We start from the raw sequence: 21474 nt of genomic DNA on the forward strand, positions 1-21474 counted from the left end.
AACAGCTAAAAATTTCATGATATGTAACATTTCTTCACCAAGATGCCGGTTAATAAGACTTTAGTGTTTGAAGAAAACATTCATAACATGATAGTAAAAGTACAATGTTGAAGATATCAACTCATGATAAAACCGTAAACTACAAGTTGATGAGATTCCAAAGATGATTGGCGGTTCCCACAGATGATAGACAAGTCAGAACAACAAAAACTCAGGTTTTTTTATTTTTTTATTTTTTAATTTTTATCTGTTGGATATCACACGTGATACAGTTATGGAAATAAAGTAGAACAAATTTTATAACAAAAATATGCACAAAATCAGAGATATACATGATTGAAAAAAATGTGGGTACCTCTATCAGGTTTACAAATTGTTGAATTACTAGAGCATCATAATTTATCAATTCTAACCAATAGCATTGCTAGTTTTTTATTTCTTGAGCAGGTTTCCAACAGGAGATAGCACTTGAGATTCGCCCCTTCCATCCCTGCAGCATCCAGTTGCCGTCCACATCCAGCACAAAATCCTTGTGGTAACCCAACCTGACTTTAGCCCTCACATCCTCCATAATCTCAGGATCGAGTGGGAGCTGCCTCAACCCAGCCTTCGTGTTCCGAATTTGCCACTGCTTATATGTCTCTGGCCTTACAACCCTCTCAGTACCCTCACATGCTATGACACTCATTGTACCACCCCCCAAGACCTCTCTTTCATATAACATCCTCCCCTGATTGTCACGCGGTAAAACAGCATCAAACATATCAAACATTGAATATGCTTGGAACAGTACTTCCCGGAATCGTGTGACAAAGAAGGGGGCACTGTATGTTCCATTAACAATTCCATGGATGAATAAATCTGGATTGGTCCTCTTGATTAAGTTCAGAACAGCATCCCGTGGACTGCCCTCTATTGTCTCATCCAGGACACACCTTAGCCAGTACAAACAATTAACAGCAAGCACCTCATCTCTCTTAATCTTGAGATCCTCAACTCGGATAGTATCCCATTTCTTTGCTACACTATTGTACTCAAATGGGACATTAAATTTCTCACAATAATATGCCAGGAGACGTCCAGTTTCCTCGGCTCTTTCTTCAGGACGAAAACCGGCTTGGGGAAAGTCTATTCCTGTAATGCGAACCCTAGGAGGGCCACCGGGTCTCCGAGAGAGATGCTGGATAAGGTTGGGCCATTGAAAGCCATGTGTAATTCCAAAATCAATTATGTGAATCTGTGTTGCTTTCTCAGCTAGTTTCAAAATCAATTTATTTCTGAAGAAAAATGACACCTTCTGGAAAGGGGACGCTGTAAGAAATGCCTCATAAGCTTTTAAGGTATCAGCAGCTGATAACCTCTTGATCAAATGAGGTGCATCCACTGCTCTCCCAGTGCCAGCCAAGCGTGCCTCAAGGGCATTTGCAATGTAATGGGCCAATCTTTCCCACCACCAGTCTCCCATTGCAGTTCATAATAACAAAGCAACATCTACATTAGCCTTAAACTTGCCTTCCTCGGGATCGTTAAATTGTTGAATACAGAGAGCTGGGAAATGAAAAATGGGGGCTTTGTTTTGCTTGGATGAGGTTGAAAAGAACTCAGATGAGTGCCGATAAACTATAATAATAATAATAATAACTCCTCAGACGAGTTTTTTCTGCCAAATCTGTCCTAAGAAGTTCTCATCCCAGTCTCAATAGAGACCTATTCGACACAAGAGAGAGGGTACAAGAGCGAGGCTATAAGGCCCTCCTCAACCCCTCCCTCCCCTTTCCTATTCTTGACAGTAAAACCCAACCCCATGAGGATTTTTGCCAGCTTTTGATCTTTCTTCTACCCTGTAAGTTTCTTTATTAAAATCCCATCAATTGGGATGGCAAAATGAACCATGGCATTAAAGTCACAGCCGATACAATTGCATCCAGTACGCAGCAGTGTGAAACGTAACAAATGTGAGATTTCTGCACTTCAACATGACACAGGAAACTAACATTTAAGATTTTGGAGAGAATCCTTATAAATGGCCTGATAGTAACTGGTGTCGACAAATGAAAAAAATCCATGTACAAGATATTAACTAGTGATGACAACAACATAAACTTTAGGCATGGTGTTCCTAAAGACGACTAGGAAGTAGAAAATAGGACCACTAAAAAATCAATATCAATATCAAACAAAGTTGTCGCACTTGTATACATACATAATCCAAGGGATAGCGGATAGAAAAATAGAGGTACCAAAAAAAGTAAAATAAATAAGAACCGTGGGAGCCCTGGCAAAAAGGAATCTGCTCTGGTTGAGGTAGTGCTCAATCCACAAGGGTTTTAATTAGGGGGAATTACAATTCCATGTAAATTTAGAAAAGAAAAAAAAAATTACACACAAGTGATAAACTTTATAAATATTAATAATTAAAATCATAAACTTTTCCATTTATCTGTAAATATTTTTTCTACAATCCACTAGATTGTAATTGCCCCTTTTAATTAATTTCACAACTTTCTTCTGCCATAGAAATTAGAATCCCATAGTGTCTCAATTTCTGCAGTAACAGCTAAAAATTTCGTGAAATGTAACTTTTCTTCACCAAGATGCCGGTTAATAAGACTTTAGTGTTTGAAGAAAACATTCATAACACGATAGTAAAAGTACAATGTTGAAGATATCAACTCATGATAAAACCGTAAACTTCAAGCTGATGAGATTCCAAAGATGATTGGCGGTTCCCACAGATGATAGACAAGTCAGAACAACAAAAACTCAGCTTTTTTTTTTTTTTTAATTTTTCAATTTTTTTCTGTTGGATATCACATGCGATACAGTTATGGAAATAAAGTAGAACAAATTTTATAACAAAAATATGCACAAAATCAGAGATATACATGATTGAAAAAAATGTGGGTACCTCTATCAGGTTTACAAATTGTTGAATTACTAGAGCATCATAATTTATCAATTCTAACCAGTTGCATTGCTAGTTTTTTATTTCTTGAGCAGGTTTCCAACAGGAGATAGCACTTGAGATTCGCCCCTTCCATCCCTGCAGCATCCAGTTGCCGTCCACATCCAGCACAAAATCCTTGTGGTAACCCAACCTGACTTTAGCCCTCACATCCTCCATAATCTCAGGATCGAGTGGGAGCTGCCTCAACCCAGCCTTCGTGTTCCGAATTTGCCACTGCTTATATGTCTCTGGCCTTACAACCCTCTCAGTACCCTCACATGCTATGACACTCATTGTACCACCCCCCAAGACCTCTCTTTCATATAACATCCTCCCCTGATTGTCACGCGGTAAAACAGCATCAAACATATCAAACATTGAATATGCTTGGAACAGTACTTCCCGGAATCGTGTGACAAAGAAGGGGGCACTGTATGTTCCATTAACAATTCCATGGATGAATAAATCTGGATTGGTTCTCTTGATTAAGTTCAGAACAGCATCCCGTGGACTGCCCTCTATTGTCTCATCCAGGACACACCTCAGCCAGTACAAACAATTAACAGCAAGCACCTCATCTCTCTTAATCTTGAGATCCTCAACTCGGATAGTATCCCATTTCTTTGCTACACTATTGTACTCAAATGGGACATTAAATTTCTCACAATAATATGCCAGGAGACGTCCAGTTTCCTCGGCCCTTTCTTCAGGACGAAAACCGGCTTGGGGAAAGTCTATTCCTGTAATGCGAACCCTGGGAGGGCCACCGGGTCTCCGAGAGAGATGCTGGATAAGGTTGGGCCATTGAAAGCCATGTGTAATTCCAAAATCAATTATGTGAATCTGTGTTGCTTTCTCAGCTAGTTTCAAAATCAATTTATTTCCGAAGAAAAATGACACCTTCTGGAAAGGGGACGCTGTAAGAAATGCCTCATAAGCTTTTAAGGTATCAGCAGCTGATAACCTCTTGATCAAATGAGGTGCATCCACTGCTCTCCCAGTGCCAGCCAAGCGTGCCTCAAGGGCATTTGCAATGTAATGGGCCAATCTTTCAGTACCATCGCCACGAGGACTAGAGTGTTGCCTGATCTGCTTCAGCAGATCATTAGCAGTTCTGTTATCAGTGCTCGCCATAGCTTGTGAACATTGAGTAAGGAGAGTCATCAAATCCACCACTTCCCTTTTGTTGCCTTTCTTTCGATGTGGCTTTCGTCCACTTGATCCTGTTGCCTGCCCATTCTTCTCCAGCTTTCCGCCCACTCCACTCTGTGGGGCTTCATCTGAAAGAAAAGCTGAGGACCCATTGTGCAGATGAGGATTCAAAGCAGGACCAAGCAACAACTCGTCATACATCTCAGATTGCTCGTCAAAGTTTTCAGCATAACTTGCTAACTGCTTGTTACTCCGACCAGCTTCCAAATCATCACCATCCTCTCGGTAATGACTTTTCTTTCCTCTTGATTGACGATTCTTCTCAGCCTCCTCCTTTGGGAGTATCTGGGTAACTTCCCCTACCCCTTCCACTTCCCTGAACCATGAGATGGCTTGGCTGCCATTAGATGGATCTAAAACCTGAAATGAATCAACAAGAGAGTCCACTGTCCCATCAACAGCATCAAAGTTGTGGTTGTCAACACGAGAAGACTGGACAACCAATGACCCCCCAAATTTGTTCAGATCACCAATTGGGCTGCAATCAATGACGTTGCTGACACTAGCAGAGCTATTATTAGAAACGCAACTACACCTAGAACTAATGAAATCATCATCCGGGCTCTCTGCATTTTCACAAACTGGTGGCGGGTTAGGGTTTGGGGAAGGGGGGTACTTCTCACCAAGTAGATCATACAAGGATTTCTCAGCTTGTTGAAGAGCCAAGCTATCCTGAAACACACTGGACCTAGTTTCCAAGTCCTCATCATCCATAAGCATCTGGGTTATGTACTTGAGTACAGCATCGTACACATTGCCCTGAGGCCCTAAATTAATCGGATTTGGGTGATTCGAAAGGAAACCAAATTCATGGTGATCTGATTCGGAAGGAATCAATATGTGGTCAAAACCAAACAAGTTCATTCTACCGAAATGTCTATATTCTTGGACAAGGTCATCCATATACGCAAATTTGACCAATTTTCAGGAAAAGAAGAGGGCTTTGCAGAGTCCGAAAGTTAAAAGATGAATCGCATTCAATAGACATGGAAAAATGGAAAATCAATAGAGAGTAGTAATACAAAGATAACACAAATTGTACAAATTCAGACAAATTGAGTACAATCTAAACGAATACAAGAGCAGAGATACATATATAAATTCAAGTACGGAACAAATGAAAGAAAAGAGGGAAGGAAGAGTACCCTGAAGCGAGAGAGAGAGCGAGACCTAATCTATGGTGGGGAGGGAGAGAGCAGCCATTAAGGAATACTGTTTGGTTGGAGGATAGAAGAAACAAACGACTCCTCCCGCCGTATATTCGTAGGGGAACAACAACCACTGGCCTGTCCTCCCCCAAGCTCATCGGCCATAAATAAAAAGTTCAGGGTTAAGGGTCAAAAACCCCGCCATTTTTATATTGTAGTCAAACCCTGGTGTTTTTAAATAATCAGTGTACAGTCAAAAAAAAAAGTTATTACATATTGATAAGGAAGTTTATGCTTTTAATTATTAATGCTTATAAAATTTATTATTTATTTGTAATTTTTTTTTTTTTTAGAATCCTACCCTGCATTGAATTTTTTTCATTTTTTAACAAAATTTTTAGATGCAAATAATTTGAATAGACTTAAAAAAAAAAAAATTGTAAACAAAATCCGAAAACAAAAATATTCAATAAAATCACATTGTTAAAAAGAAACAAAAATAGAAAAAAAAAAAAACCTAGAAAGTAAAATTTTATTTACATCTAAAAATTGTGCTTGTGAAAAATGTGTTGGCCCCATTTTCAAAAACAAAGCCTAAAAAGTAATATGAAAATTTGAAAATCAAACAAATGAATGTGTTATATAAGTGTATTTTTTGACTTTTTGACGAACAAAGTAGAGAAAAAAATATGTGTTTGAGATAATTTTTTAATTATTTACGAAAAGATGTAATAAAATTAAAATGACTACTCTACCTTCGTTGACTTTTTGACTTTTGAGTAGTTGAATTCAAAGGGTAAAATAATAATTTTGCCCTCTAAACTTTTCCCAAATAATATGGATTTTATAATTTCTTTAGTAATTTTTTGATTTTTTAACTTTTATATGTTATCCCAAACCAAGTCCTAATTTAGGCACTAGTTTACTTTTAACAAAAATATTAGAGATCTCAAAAATTTCATATATTGTGTGGGTTTCACACCCATATAAAATATTGGTTGTTGTTTGGGATGATCTATATAAGTGTATTTTTTGACTTTTTAACTAAAAAAATAGAGAAAAAAAAAAGATATATGTTTAGAAAAACTTTTTGACTTTTTACGAAAAAATGTGTATATAAAATATTGTAACAAATATCAAAATTATCGGATTGCCCTTTCTAACACAGTCAGCAACATTGCGCTGAGTTTCCATGCATTTCAAAAATTTTTTTTTTAAAATGAGAATTTGTGGCTTACATTGTGCCACGTTTTCTTTTTCTTTTTTTTTTCCTATTTCTTTTTAAGGAAATTTGTGACTGCACTATTTGTTTTTTTTTTGACCCGACAGATTTCTTGCCAAAATAAAGTAAATAGTATAAACTTTTTTGCTTTTTTAATGATTTTTTGAGTTTTTAACTTTTGTAGGTGATGCCAAACCAACCCTTAAATTTTTTGAGATTTATAACATTACTTTACTTTTAAATCACAAATCACATACTCCATGTGTTGGTCCCATTTTTCAATTCTATGATGCGAGATTCTACTTACATCACCAATTTAATTCATTACACTTTTAAAATTCAATTTTGTTATTTAAATTTTTTTTTATAATAATTCTTATATAACCCTCATTCCTAATCTTCCTCATTTCTCTTTACACTCAAAACCTAAAAAACCCTAACCGTAATTCTGCCCCACCATTATCTCTAACTACCATTTTCACCGTCGTAGCTGCCTCACCACTGCAGCCACCACCCATTTCTTCAACACTCTCAAATCTGCGTTCGCACCACGGAAATCCACCAGCATCGCGACGTGTTCTCCTTCTTTCCCAAACTTAACCCTAATTTCAATCCACATATCCTAACCTTAAACAAATTTGTATATTCATCTTCACATCAAAGACAAAAGAATAAGAAATGTTTCAGAGAAAGAAGATGACAAGGACTTACATTGAAAGATTTGATCACTTTGATTCCTTACTTGATGATATCGTCATCTCCATCCTCTACAAGCTTAGTTTCTCATCTCGTTCCCCTTTCGATTTCATTTGCAAAAGGCTGAACTGGCTAGATCTTCATCCCTGGTTTTGTCAAAAGCCGGTTCGGATGCCGAAGGTAGTGATTAGGTCTCAAGCACTGTCTCACCGTGATTCAGTTTAACGATAGCGGAGGTTTGAAAACTGACAAGTTTTTTCGCGCTGAAGTCGCGCTCTGCGCAAGTGCCACTTACCTCAGCCGCGTCGACGTTTTGGGTTGGGGGTTACCGAAGAAGGGCTTATAAAGGAGGAGGTGGTTCGGCGATGGTGGGTGGACCGGTGGAGAGATGATGGTGATGAAATGGGTGTAAGAGCATCTCCAAGGATTCACCAATTTTTTCACCAAATCGGAGTAAAAAAAAGGTAAGTTCCTTTATCTGACATGAGTTGCTCCAATGATGACACTATAGCTTGCATCAAAAGCCTCGGCTAGTCAGGCATTGAATTTTTTTTCCCCTTAAATTTCTGTTTCCCATTTCTTTTCCCCCCCATTAAATATATTCCATTTTTTGTTGCCTTCAATAATGATTTCCTTCCAAGAATTGATATAAACACATTATCCATGTACCATATAGTAGACAAGAGGTACATTATATCTGGAAGACACCATAATTGAAAGCAGAGCATAATGAGTATCTCAAATTCTTACCTATTCACTTCATTTTCATCATCTTCTTCTTCTTCATCCTCTAATAATGAGTCTGATGATGAAAAAATGATCACACTTTTGGGTGTTGATGAGATAAATAATACTAGTATGATTCAGATTCTACAATCAACTGATCGATCAAAGAAAAGAGGTGGTTCTGTTATAGGACATAAGTACATACGTCGCGATAGATGGAAGGGTCATGAGCGATTGTTCACTGATTATTTTGCGGCAAATCCAGTTTATTCATCTGCAACATTTCAGAGACGTTTTCGAATGCGTCGTCCTCTATATCTGTGAATTTTGAATGCTATTGACGCACACGATCCATATTTTGTTCAAAAACAAGATGTAGCTCATATTCTTGGATTGTCTCCCCTACAAAAGATGATATTAGCAATGAGAATATTGTCATAAGGAGTGGCAGCAGATGTAGTTGATGATTATATACGTATTGGGGAAAGCATTGCAATTCAAAGTTTGCAATACTTTTGTAATTCAGTAATTGAAATCTTTGGACCAGAATACCTGAGATCTTCAACATCAACTAACATTGCTAGATTACTTGCTATTGGGGAGGTTTGTAGGTTTCCGGGTATGTTGGGAAGTTTAGATTGCATGCATTGGGAGTGAAAAAATTGTCCAAAGGCATGGCAATGTCAATACGTAGGCCATCAGAAAAAGCCAACCATCATTCTTAAAGTAGTAGCTTCTTATGACTTGTGGATTTTGCATGCATTTTTTGGAATGCCTGGATCACACAATGACTTGAATGTGTTGGATTGACCGCCCTTGTTTTCTGATCTTGCCCAAGGTAAAGCTCCCCTTATCCACTACACTATTAATGGACACAGTTATAATATGGGTTATTACTTTGTTGATGGTATATACCCTCAATGGACAACACTAGTTCAAACAATCTCTTCTTTCCAAGGAGCAAAGAAGAAACATTTTGCAATGATGCAAGAGTCAACAAGGAAGGATGTAAAACGGGCATTTGGAGTGCTCCAATCCCGATTTGAAATTATAGGCGGTGCCGTACATTTTTGGGATCCGAAAATGCTTGGAAATATAATGAAGAGTTGCATTATATTGCATAACATGATTGTCGAAGATAAGAGAGATGAGCATCTTGATTTTGATTATGATACTTCATCAACCAACTCACCAGTACAACTTTTCTGTAATACTAACAATGACTTCCAATCATTTCTCTCTTGTCATTTAGGTATTAGAGATAAAAATGTATATCATGCCCTCCGCAATGATTTAATAGAACATATGTGGCATCTTCACGGTGAAAACTAAATTCACCACGTGGACGTGAACATGTACTTTTGGTTATTTTTTGGAATTGGAGGTCATTACGCAAAGAAAGCTGTCAGTGTTTGTTTGTTGTTAGTGCTCTTCATAATTTTGCCAATTCTTAATTTTATGTTCCAAGTACTTGACAAGTTCTATTCTGATATTGTGTTCTGATAATCCAATTCATAAATTTGACAATTCATAAATGTTGTGTGTTGATTATCCAATTCATAATTTGACAATTTGTAAATGTTATGTGCTGATTATCCAATTCATAAATTACTGATAGTCTGTTCTTATATATATATATATATCCAAATATATTAAATTACAAAAGAATTTCAGTTTTGATTACCATGTCTTAATCAGTTACAAAAGAATTATCAAAGAATTTGCAAATATATATTTAACAGAATTACAAAAGATTTATAAAATAATAAATGTACCATTCATTTATTGAATACCTCATGAAAATTTAATACCTCATTAATTTGTGACCATTCAATACCTCTGTACAATCTAAATTATTTGTGAATTCAACATACAATCCAAATTTGACAATTCAATACCTTATATCAGAAGTGGCATACGAGTTGTAGGTTTGGTCAATGCCTCATGACACACACCACCTTCCAATTACTTCATTTAAGCAATTTACCCACCTCATTACTTCCCTTCACCACCTACCTCATTTATTGACCCTCTATATACACTCAATATTAGACAAAAATGGCTATAAAAAATCTGCTCCATAAACCCTAATCCAAAGAAGCAGCAACCAAGATCAGCAAGCCAAATTCTACTCCCAAAACATTGTACATTCACTCGATATTCACTAAATATTGGAAGTGTGTATTGAAAGAATCAGCAAGGCAAAGCAACAGAAGCAGCAAGCCAAAGAGTAACACAAACCGAATACAAAGTGTGTAAAGGGTCAGAAATTAAGCTCCAAATTAAGTATGGGCCTAAGTGCTAAGGTTGCGCCAATGGGGTGACCTCGAATGAAAAGGAGCATGGGCTAAAGCCCAAGGGAAGTGGCCCAACAGAAGGCCGAAGCAGGTTCGACCCACCAAGGGTCCAAATGGACTCCACAAAGGAAAATGCCCAAGTCAAGTTGTAGAGGCAACACATGCAATGGTCAAGCTATGGAGGGAACACTTGCAGCGGTCAAGTTGTTGAGGCACTTTGCCTTAGTGCCGCCGCCATCTGAAGTTGCTGAGGGAAAGAGAAATTCGAAGAAACTAAGTTACAGAGGTGACACTTGCGACGGCTCAGCGCCGCCATTCCAAGTATTGTCGATTCCGCTGCCACCTGGAGTTGCTGAGGAAAGGAGAGGACCAAAGTAACTAAGTTGCAGAGGCATTACTTGCAGAGCTCAAGTTGCAGAGACACTTTGGCGGCGCGCCATCTCCAATATTGTCGATTTTTCCATTTGAACTTGCCACGAGAAACTATTGCCGCAACAACTATAGTCACCGTAACCAATTTGCGAAAGGAACATCCTGCCAAGATGATAGCAGCCATTGGAAAAAAGCTTTCCCTCTGCAGGAAGCAGCTAATGCTTGGCGCTAATAGCAGGCCCCAAGGCATTACTAGCCTAGGGCTGATAGCAGGCCTCAAAGTTCATTAACTTAGCACTAATAGTAGGCCCTAAGACTTACTGGTTGGAGCTGATAGCAGGCCCAGAAATACCAGTTTGCTGCGGTGATCCCGCGAAGATGGGAGGAGGGTAGCCCGAATATAAGGGACTTCTTTTCCATTACCCAGGTCATAGACTTGCTTTTAGTCACACATGCAGGATTAAGGAAGCCCCCTTGGACTTGGTACTAAGGCATAACATGGCTGATAGCAGGCTTGGTTGTGGCCTTCACCTTGGAAAGCTGGGCAGTTTGTGGTTAGGTGGCTAATGGTGGAGGCTTCGCTGAGGTGAGCACAAACATAGTTGATAACAGACTAATAGAGTCCTGAGAATGCATGTACTGGCCAAGTAGAATTGAGAAGGCAAGTGTCGCAGCAAGGTTTACCGCTGTAAGTGCACTTGCTGAGGTTCGAGCTAAGAAGGTAAGTGCAGCGGCAAACGCTCCCGCCGCAACTATACTTGTTGAGGCTCAAAAGGAAGTTACAGCATCAAACACTCTCGTCGTAACTACACTCGCTGAGGTTCAAAAGGATAGTTGCGGAGGCTAACAGATAGTGCACAGTACATGCAGAGGGACACGTGGCACCTTCAGTTTGGTGGCTGAAGGAAGAATATTCTGTGTGATTCTTAGGGGCACCTGTCTTCTCTCTATTTGGCCACTTGGTGTCCTCTTCGTACCAAGGAAAAGCCTATACATAAGACCCATTTTCAAAGGTTCAACAAGAGGAATTTTGGGGATTTGGGGGAGATGCTGCCTATTTGTGCACTGCCATACATTTCTTCTTGAACTACCTACTCCCCCTTCACCTAACTGCTTACTTTTCAACTTCCTAGACAGTTGCTATTGCTCATCCTCTAGCCATTCCACCATTGTTAGACTATTAGCATAGTTTTGCTTCTCTAATCACTTTCCTAACCTTGAACCCCCTTATATTTCTGGCGACTTTGCTGGGGAGGCTGCTTTGTTGATGGTTTATACCCACAGTGACTTACATATTTCACTGGAAAAGATGGTAGAGGATGAAGTTCAGCAACTCTTACGACAACAAGGCTCTTTCAATGGCGGAGCAACACGTGCGGAGGACTGTGACCACAGTGTTGTGGTTAAGGCAGTCCAGTCACTCCAGGATACGCAGAGGGAGATCCTAGCAGCTTTGCAAACTCTCACTGAGACTATTATGGCCATGGCATCCAGACCAGCCCCAGCGCAAGCACCTTCGCCTATAGCAGTCCCAAACCCAATGCCTAACTTGTCCCCTAAGGTTCGAGCTCCGATCCAGGTGCCTCTGGTGGTACCTCAGGCGAACAGTACGGCCGCTGGTTCAACTACCCAGGAGCAGACTGGTCCATTCCAACCCACTCACTTCATTACTCTAGCCGACGTACAAGTTATGCTCGAACAAAAGTGTAGCAAGAAGTAACTGCCATCACTCCCAAACCCAGATGTGTACTCTCAGGAGATATTGACCATGCCATACCCAACTGGGTATACAATGCCCAAGTTTATTAAGTTTGATGGGAAGTAAGGCAATGCCAAAGAACACGTAGTGAGGTTCATCGAAACTCTTGGTATCCATGGCAGTGACCACTATCTGCGCCTTTGGGAGTTCTCCAAATCATTTACTGAAAGGACTTACAGGTGGTATGTGAACTTGGCTCCCAACTCGATCAAGAGTTGGAAGGAGATGGTGAACAAGTTTCATATGAAGTTCTTTCAATTCCAAGTCGAAGAAAAAGTTACAATCTTCACACTTGGGTGAGATGTCTAAAAAGAAGGTGAAGATATATTGGACTATGTTAAGAGGTTCCAAAATAAGACTATTGAGTGTCATGAACTAGTGGATGAGGCCTATTTAGTCAGCATATGTGTGAAGGATGCCATACGCGACTTCAAAATTTTCTTGGTAAACCATAACCTGCCTAACTTTTCAGCCTTGGTTGAGGCAACTAGGAACCTCAGTACCACTGGCCCTTTGCATAGATCTCACGACAGTCACCGCTACTCCCGCAATAGCAAAGTTGCTGCGGTAAAGGACAGAAATCCATATCCTTGTAGCCTTGAGAATGTTAAGGCCTTGGTTAAAAAATGGGTAGCCAATGGTGAACTTACTTTGCCTCTGGTTGATGTCCCTCCAACCAAGAAGGACAAAGAAAGCACAGATTATTGTATCTATCACAGAATCACTAGACACCCTACTAGGGACTGTTAGACTTTGAAAAGTTTCTTCAAGAAGAAAGTTGACGCAAATGAGTTGAAGTTCAAAGATGCCGGTAATCGTGATGTAAGGAATGACCCTTATCCTAACCACAAAGAGAAGGGAAAGAATGTACATATGATTGGGTATCTTGGGCCCGTGCATGATCAAATACATATGGCGTCCTACTATGATGAGTTAGAAGAAATCGCTAGTGGCCAACTCCTTGAGACAGTACCTGCAGAGGCAAAATTCGCAGAGGATACTCATGCTTAGGCCTTGCAAAACTCTGTTAAGTTTCGCACCTTTTTTGACTAGCTGGGCTGAGCCAAGCCGCCAGGTTGAAAGCAATAAAGGCCCTCATTAATATTTCTGAAGTGCACCATGTTGACGCTGTTGAGGCTAAGGAGTATGTGCCTCGACGCATCCAGGAAGATTATGGGGCCATTACTTTTTCAAAAGCAGACAGAGCATATCTATTTCCTTATAACCGTCCTCTTTTTGTCACAGCTTACATCAATGATGTAAAGTTCAAGCGTGCTTTCCTCGATGGTGGGGCATCCATAAACATCATCACTACTGACACCTTTGCAATGGTATCCCAGAGTCCAGGATGGTTTACCAACTTATCATTCTGCAACTAAGTTCCATGTGATTGAAGCGGACACAAATTACCATATGATACTTGGTAGAGCTTGGATGCACCGATATAGGGCTATTCCATCAAGTTATCACCAATACGTGAAGGCAAAGTTGGGAAAGCGCACAGTAACCATAAATGCGTCTGAAAAGCCATTCGAAGTGGAGAAGGCATACTATTCGGATGTAGTTTTCTTTACTGAGTTGTCAACGGATGAAACTCCAAGGACTGGTAAAATTGCAGGGATAAAATTGCCGAAATGGGAAGACATTCGAGATGCAAAGACTGCTCTAGAAAGTAGTGGGCAGAAGAGGAGCAGTAAGTCCACAAGTCCTCCGCCCAAGATTGTCAAGGTGCGCGAGGGTGGCAAGACAGTTTACTACTTATGACGATCTTGGGGACTAGACTTCATACCTTGAGAGAATGGCCCCGAGACGAATAAATGTGATGATAATGAGTCCTAAGAAGGGCTGGTGGAGACGCTTGAGCTCGCCCCTGAATGCATGCAAGATAGACTCAAACCGCAACAAGAGGTACTTGTTGAGGTCAACCTCAGCGACTTACCAGGGCAAAGCAAGCCTATGTTTATTAGTGAAACAATGGCTCCGGCAGCTAAGGCAGAATTGATAAACTACTGATACGGTACAGTGACGTCTTTGCTTGGATATACAACGAGATGCCTGGTCTTGACCCATCCCTTGTCACTTATCATCTGGACACTTTTTCCAACTCTAAGCCAATCAAGCAGCATGCTCGAAAGTATCACCTTGATCTTGAAGCAAAGATTAAGGTAGAGGTAGAAAAGTTGTAGAAGGCCAAGTTCATTGAGCCTATACAGTACTCAACTTGGCTAGCAAATATTGTGTTTGTAAAGAAGAAGAATGGCTAGATCAAGGTCTGTGTAGACTTTCATGACTTGAATAAGGCCTGCCCAAAAGATGAGTTTCCATTGCCCCATGTTGACACACTTGTCGATTTTAGTATGGCCATTAGATGTTCTTCTTCATGGACGGGTTCAGTGGTTATAACCAGGTCAAAATGGCACTAGAAGATGCAGAAAAAATAGCTTTTAGAATGCCCTTGAGAAATTTTTTCTATACGATGATACCCTATGGTTTGAAAAATGCGGGGGCAACCTACTAACAGGTTATGACTACAGTGTTCCATGACATGCTGCATCATAAAGTGGAGGTATATGTGGATGATTTGGTAGTCAAGTCTACTGAGGCAAACAGACACCTTTATGACTTGGAAATTTTTTTTTAGCATTGCCGCAAATTCTGCTTAAAGATGAACCCTCTCAAGTGTGCCTTCAGAGTTACCGTCAGCAAGTTCCTTGGCTTTCTGGTACACCAACAGGGGATCGAAGCAGATGAGGATAAGATCAAGTCAATCATGGAGATGCCACCACCACACTCTCAAAAGGCCTTGAAGAAATTCCTAGGCAAAGTGTCATACCTCAGGAGGTTCATTCTAGCCCTTGTTGAGATAACCTTTTCCTTTAGGACACCACTGAAAGGGAATCACAAGTTTGAATGGTTGCAAGAACACCAACATGCATTTGATATGGTAAAGAAAGCACTTACCTCTCCACTTACAATGATTGCCCCATAACTCGAAAAGCCTCTGCTGCTGTACCTGACCTCTATACCTCGGTCCATTGGAGCTTTACTTGTTCAAGACATAGATGGCATTGAGAAGCCAGTCTATTATATCAGTTGCAAGGTCAATGGTGCCGAGTCGCGATATACCCCAATTGAGAGGCAATGTTTAGCCTTAATCTTCACAGCGCAGAAGTTGCGCCACTATTTTTTGGCACACCCGATCTAGGTTGTGACCTGGAGTGATCCAGTCCGCTACTTGCTGAGCAAGCCCACTCTGACTGGAAGAATGACAAGATGGCTTTTGGCTCTAGTAGAATATGACATCACTTGTGTTACTCCCAAGGCTATTAAGAGCCAAGCACTTGTAGACTTACTGGCCCAATTTCTATTTGGTGAACATGAACCTGCATAGGTACCTCTACCAGGTAAGGTCCATGTTTCAGTAGCTGCAGTTAAGACTTATTGGGACTTAAAATTTGATGGAGCTTCTGGAACTAGAAAAGGTGGAGCTGGCATAACGCTAACCAATCACGAAGGAGAAAAGTTTCATCAATCATATAACCTTGACTTCGAATGTTCAAACAACGAGGCTGAATGTGAGGCGTTGATATTGGGTCTAATTGCTGCCCAAAAGAAGGGCCTCCGCAAGTTGAAAATTTGGGGCGACTCCAAGCTAGTTGTCAAGCAAACAATGGGTGATTTTGCCTTGAAGGAGCCTTTGTTGGCCCCATATCGCATCGTAGTTCAAAGGTTGCTCACTCAGTTTGATAATGTCCAAATCCAGCATACCCCTCAAACACACAATCGTTTCCCCGATGCCTTGGCTACACTGGGGGCAAAGGTGGATATACTAGATGATAGTATAGCCATTGTCATCGAGAAAATAACAACACCAGCAGTGTTAGCCGAAGAACATACAGAGCAAGATTCTGTTCCTCAAAGGAGAGTTGTATTTTCGCGGTCCTAACAACCTACTAGCAAGGTGCGTCGGTAGACAAGAAGTAACTTACAGACTTAAGCAGATCCATGTTAAGTCCTTTGGAGATGGAGATATTGGTCTATACCGACGGATATAGAGGCAAGGGTATTATTGGCCAAAGATGGAAAAGAAAAGCACTAAGTTGCAGAGGCAATGTGCAAAATGTCAGTCCCATCCTAAAGAGAAAGAAGTCAATTTCTTAAGCAGTGAGGCATAGAGGCAGCCATATATTGACTATCTTGGAAATGGCACACTGCCTGAGAACAAAACTAATGAAATTATAGTTAAGAGACGGGCCCTCCGCTTATTCCTTGACCAAGGCAAGCTGTACCATAGAAGCTTTGTGTAGCGACCCTAATTTTCTTAAGTCATTATTTTGTTTTATTATTATGGTTATTATTAACTTATCTTATTTTTGGCTTTATTAATTGTATCGTTACATGAGAATTTAATGTGTTGTTTAGTTAATTTAATGTGATATTTAATTAATTTAATGTGGTATTTAATTGTATATAATTAATAAGAATATTTATATTTATATATTCATAAATACAAAAAAAAAGAGAGGGTGTTATATGTATTGTTTTTATAAAATATATTTATATATGTGGTAGTTATTTGATAACATAAAATATATATATCATATTTATTTAGGTTTTATTTATATTGTATTTGTATTATATAATATAATAACTATTAGGATTTATCACAAGTGTTTAGGTTATATAATAAATGTTTAGGTTATAAACTTAAGGAAAAAGAGAAGTAGAGGCAGCAGCTACGGGTGGGAGAGAGAGAGAGAGAGAGAGAGAGAGAGATAGATTAATCACAAAATAGAGATGCTGTCGAGAGAGAGGGGACTGACGGGAAAGAGAGGAAGAAAGAGGAGAGGAAAGAAAAAGAAATATTAAGGTTTTGTTTTGGTGACTCTATTAGTTTTCAAATATTCTTTAATCTTCAATAAAATATTGTGAGTACAAAATCCACTTTTCTTTGTTTATATTTGATTCGTTATATTTATTTATTTGTATTTATTTAATATTGATTTGATTTTTGTATTGATATGAAGATGACAGATTTATTTTAATTATTTTGATTAATTGGGTATGTAAGGTTTATGATTTTTTAGATGATTGATTAATTTTAATTATGTTGATTAGATGTATATGTAAAGTTTAGGATTTTTAGATGATTGATTAATTTTAATTATGTTGATTAGACGTATATGTAAGGTTTAGGATTTTTAGATGATTAATTGATTATAATAATTTTAATTAGTTGGGTATGTAAGGTTTGGGATTATTTTTAGATGATTGATTAATTTTAATTATGTTGATTAGATGTATATGTAAGGTTTAAGGTTTTTAGATGATTAATTGATAGTAATAATTTTAATTAGTTGAGTATGTAAGGTTTAGGATTTTTTAGATGATTAATTAATTTTGATTATGTTGATTAGACGTATATGGAAGGTTTAGAATTTTTAGATGATTAACTCATTGTAATAATTTTAATTAGTTGGGTATGTAAGGTTTGGGATTTTTTAGATGATTGATTACGTTTAATTATGTTGATTAGACGTATATGAAAGGTTTATGATTTTTAGATGATTAATTGATTGTAATAATTTTAATTAATTGGGTATGTAAGGTTTGGGATTTTTTTTTAGATGATTGATTAATTTTAATTATGTTGATTAGACGTATATGTAAGGTTTAGGATTTTTAGATGATTAATTGATTGTAATAATTTTAATTAGTTGGGTAGGTAAGGTTTGAGATTTTTTTTAGATGATTGATTAATTTTAATTATGTTAATTAGATGTATATGTAAGGTTTAGGATTTTTAGATGATTGATTAATTTTAATTATGTTGATTAGATGTATATGTAAGGTTTAAGATTTTAGATAATTAATTGATTGTAATTATTTTAATTAGTTGGATATGTAAGGTTTAGAATTTTTAAATGATTGACTAATTTTTAATTATTTTGATTAGACGTGTAGGTAAGGTTTAGAGTTTTTTTTGGATGATTGATTGATTTTATTTATTTGCATTAGTTGGGTATGCAAGGTTTAGGGTTTTATTTTGGGTGACTTTATTAATTCTTTGAGTGATTCTTTGATCTTCAAAAATAATTGTGAGTACAAAATCCACTTCCCTTGATTTATATTTAATTTTTTGTTTTTATTTATTTATTTATTTGATATTAGTTTGATTTTGTATTCACACAAAGATGATAGATTGATTTTAATTATTTTGACTAGTGGTGTATGTAAAGTTTAGGGTTCTTGGATAATTGATTGATTTTAATTACTTTGATTAGTTGTGTAAGTAAAGTTTAGGATTTTTAGATGATTGATTAATTTTAATTATTTTGTTTAGTTGTGTAAGTAAGGTTTAGGGTTTATAGATGATTGATTGATTTTAATTATTTTGATTGGTTGTTTATGTAAGGTTTATGGTTTTTAGATGATTGTTTGATTTTAATTATTTTGATTAGTTGCATGCAAGGTTTAGGGTTTTTTTTATATGGATTGATTTTATGATTGTAATCACACTCATGATTATATAAAATTAAAATAAACTTAGAATCCATTGATATTGGTTAGAGGATGGATTGATTCGTTGTTTTTATTTATTTATTTTTATTTGATGTTGGATTGATTTTGTATTTGCATGTAAATGAAGGATTGATTTTACTTATTTGGATTAGTTGTGTATGCCATGTTTATGATTTATATAGGGATTTATTTTATGGTTGTAATTACACTCATGGTCATATGAAATTAAAATTAATTATGAACCTATAGATAAATTCCTTATACTCCACCATGACTCCATGGATTGTTGTTTTATTTGAGTGATGGGGAGAAAGAGTGTATAAAAAAAAAAGTGAGGATTATGAGATTTATTTGAATGCCTTAAGCTCGGCATTGTTATGTTTATTCTCATGTGTGAGATGTTGTGTATATATATATTGTTGCCTCGTTCTCATGAGTAGACGAGTGCTTTGATTTGCGCGCATACGTATATGCTAACCATCCGGGGAGTGTGAGTCAAACTCGGGACGATATCCCCGTGCAAGTTTGGCTTCGGAGCAGTGTTAGGTATACGGGAGGCACATGGGATATATGTGTAGGCCGGAAGGGGAGAGCTGAAGTGGTGGAGTTAAGGAACAAAGAATTTAATTATGAATTTATTAGTATAGTGTGTATGGTATTGTTATGTACATGATAAAAAAATAGTAAACGATCTTGATAAATTATGAAATTTGAGCAGAGGCATGTATTCGTGATTTTGGACAACTTTTGTGTTGTAGCTTTTTATTAAAAAGATCGATTAGAACTTATAATCGGATGACCTTGGCTATTGTCGGTTTGATTCACTCTGGTAATGTAGATTTTTATAGGCTGTTTTAACCACGAAACGAGTTCATTTTTATTGGTTTCGTGTAAACTGAAGTAAAACATTATTCTGCACACTTTTCATGTTTTGAACTTTTTCGGAAAAAAATCATCTTATGGCAGTTTTTGTTCGTTTTCAGCTTCATATTTTTCGATTGAATTCCGTCTAGATTTTTAGATCAAGCCTTTCTCTTAACCTGTTCAGTTTCTATTAAATTCGTTCACGCTGTCTTTTAGGAAATTTGATTCTGTACAACTTTCGTTCTTTGAGTTTTGATCAATTCGAATTATTTAAGTATGAAACGGTGTAATTTTATATTTGTTTTAACAAGTTACTTATGATTAAATTATACTAACTTTATTTGTTTTGCAGGATGGTGGGTCTTACTAACTTTTTATGCAGGGCTGACCCACCATATTTCTATTTCTATTTTGTTTATTTTATAATAAATTTATATTTCGTTGTGTACGGACAAGAAGCTAAATGCCACCGTGTCTCGAGAAACTACCCATTCGTCTCGGTGCGGTTGGAACTACTTGTCTTGTCCTGTAATAAGAATTTAACGAATTTTTGTTTGTGTCTGGTGGACACGTGTTGAATCTTGTACTCATACCAGTATACCTGTATACTGACTCGTTTTGTCTCTTGACAACTCGGGTGCGTTCTGTTGAGCGCAGTTGAGCTTCCTTTGTAGGATTAGTTGAGGCTACGATGGTGACGAGAAGTAACTAAAGTTTTTGGGCATATCTCTTGGATTTCTTGTTGTTTTTTTTTGAGCTTAGGCTTGTTAGTAGTTTATGTATTTATTATTATTATTTTTTTTTTATGACTTTAGTATTAGAATAATTTGGCATGTTTTGTAACCGTACTTTATTTAAGTTGTTTTGATAGGTTGTTGCTACCTTAATGTTGAGGTATTTGTTAGTTATGAATTTATGGTGGATGGTTTGGGTTGGCGTTTTAGTTTTTTTTTTTTTGTTTCACCCCTAGGATTTGGATGATGGAATATTAATTGGGATTTTGTCCTAATTTAATATTTAATTGCTCAAATTTTGGGGCATGACACTTTGAAGGGGAACCTTTGGCGTGTTTATCAAATGACGAGGCAAACGAAGTGTTGAGGGAAGCCCATAAAGCAGAACATTACGGAGCGCAGCGATTGTATGGGCACCTTATTCACCTCAGCTACTACTGGTCGACAATAAAGAAGATGCTAAAAACTTTGTAAGAAGATGTCAATCCTACCAGAAGGTTGGGAACTTAATACATGCATCGGTGGTTAAACTGCACTATATCAAGACCCTTTACCCATTTCATACTTGGACATTTGACCTAGTAGGTCTTATAGCGCAGCAATTCAAAGGCCACAGATGGATACTTGCAGCGACTGAAGTTAGTACCAAGTGGGTAGAGGCTATACCGATGAGGAAAGGAAATGGGGCAAGAATTGCCAACTTCATCAAACAAAATATAATCTATAGGTTTGGCATATCCAAGGTGATGTTGTTTGATAATGGGACCCCCTTTGTGAACCACCATGTGGGAAGATTGTTGGACACTTATCAGATTAAGCACCACAAGTCTACCCCGTACTACCCACAAGGGAATGGACAAGCTGAGGCAACCAACAAAACCCTCATCCGGATACTGAGTAAAATGACAAATGAAGTGGGGGGCACATGGTCCGAACAACTCCCCGTAGCACTCTGGGCATATAGAACATCAAAGA

The 21474-nt window shown here is 37.8% G+C and overlaps 3 protein-coding genes across 3 annotated transcripts; 1 reads left to right on the forward strand and 2 right to left on the reverse strand.

Annotated features, from left to right (window-relative positions):
- Positions 1-275: 275 nt before the first annotated feature.
- On the reverse strand, positions 276-1958 carry LOC145807987 (scarecrow-like protein 14). Its single transcript, XM_082907160.1, has one exon. It carries the CDS (start codon positions 1463-1465, stop codon positions 425-427), a length of 1041 nt encoding a protein of 346 aa, XP_082763286.1. The 5' UTR covers positions 1466-1958; the 3' UTR covers positions 276-424.
- An 870-nt stretch (positions 1959-2828) lies between these two features.
- LOC114292353 (scarecrow-like protein 14) lies at positions 2829-5512 on the reverse strand. The gene is made up of 2 exons (XM_028236295.2): positions 5305-5512; positions 2829-5100 (listed from the first exon to the last, which is right to left on the reverse strand). The coding sequence occupies exon 2, from the start codon at positions 5060-5062 to the stop codon at positions 2978-2980; it is 2085 nt and encodes a 694-aa protein (XP_028092096.1). The 5' UTR covers positions 5063-5100; positions 5305-5512; the 3' UTR covers positions 2829-2977.
- A 2442-nt stretch (positions 5513-7954) lies between these two features.
- On the forward strand, positions 7955-9283 carry LOC114292344 (uncharacterized). The gene is made up of 3 exons (XM_028236286.2): positions 7955-8243; positions 8397-8570; positions 8790-9283. Exons 1-3 carry the CDS (start codon positions 7955-7957, stop codon positions 9281-9283), a joined length of 957 nt encoding a protein of 318 aa, XP_028092087.2.
- Positions 9284-21474: the final 12191 nt, after the last annotated feature.

The sequence above is a fragment of the Camellia sinensis genome, chromosome 14 (assembly GCF_055761805.1).
Source record: "Camellia sinensis isolate YWXY chromosome 14, ASM5576180v1, whole genome shotgun sequence".
Lineage (NCBI taxonomy): Eukaryota > Viridiplantae > Streptophyta > Magnoliopsida > Ericales > Theaceae > Camellia > Camellia sinensis.

What these genes read in the sequence shown, in the direction of transcription:
- LOC145807987 (XM_082907160.1), bottom strand. Translation starts at nt 1,465, where the DNA reads ATGGGAGACTGGTGGTGGGAAAGATTGGCCCATTACATTGCAAATGCC.
- LOC114292353 (XM_028236295.2), bottom strand. Translation starts at nt 5,062, where the DNA reads ATGGATGACCTTGTCCAAGAATATAGACATTTCGGTAGAATGAACTTG.
- LOC114292344 (XM_028236286.2), top strand. Translation starts at nt 7,955, where the DNA reads ATGAGTATCTCAAATTCTTACCTATTCACTTCATTTTCATCATCTTCT. An exon ending in ATCTGCAACATTTCAGAGAC is followed by an intron (nt 8,244 to 8,396) that starts GTTTTCGAATGC and finishes TGTCATAAGGAG; the next exon opens with TGGCAGCAGATGTAGTTGAT. An exon ending in GGAGGTTTGTAGGTTTCCGG is followed by an intron (nt 8,571 to 8,789) that starts GTATGTTGGGAA and finishes ATCTTGCCCAAG; the next exon opens with GTAAAGCTCCCCTTATCCAC.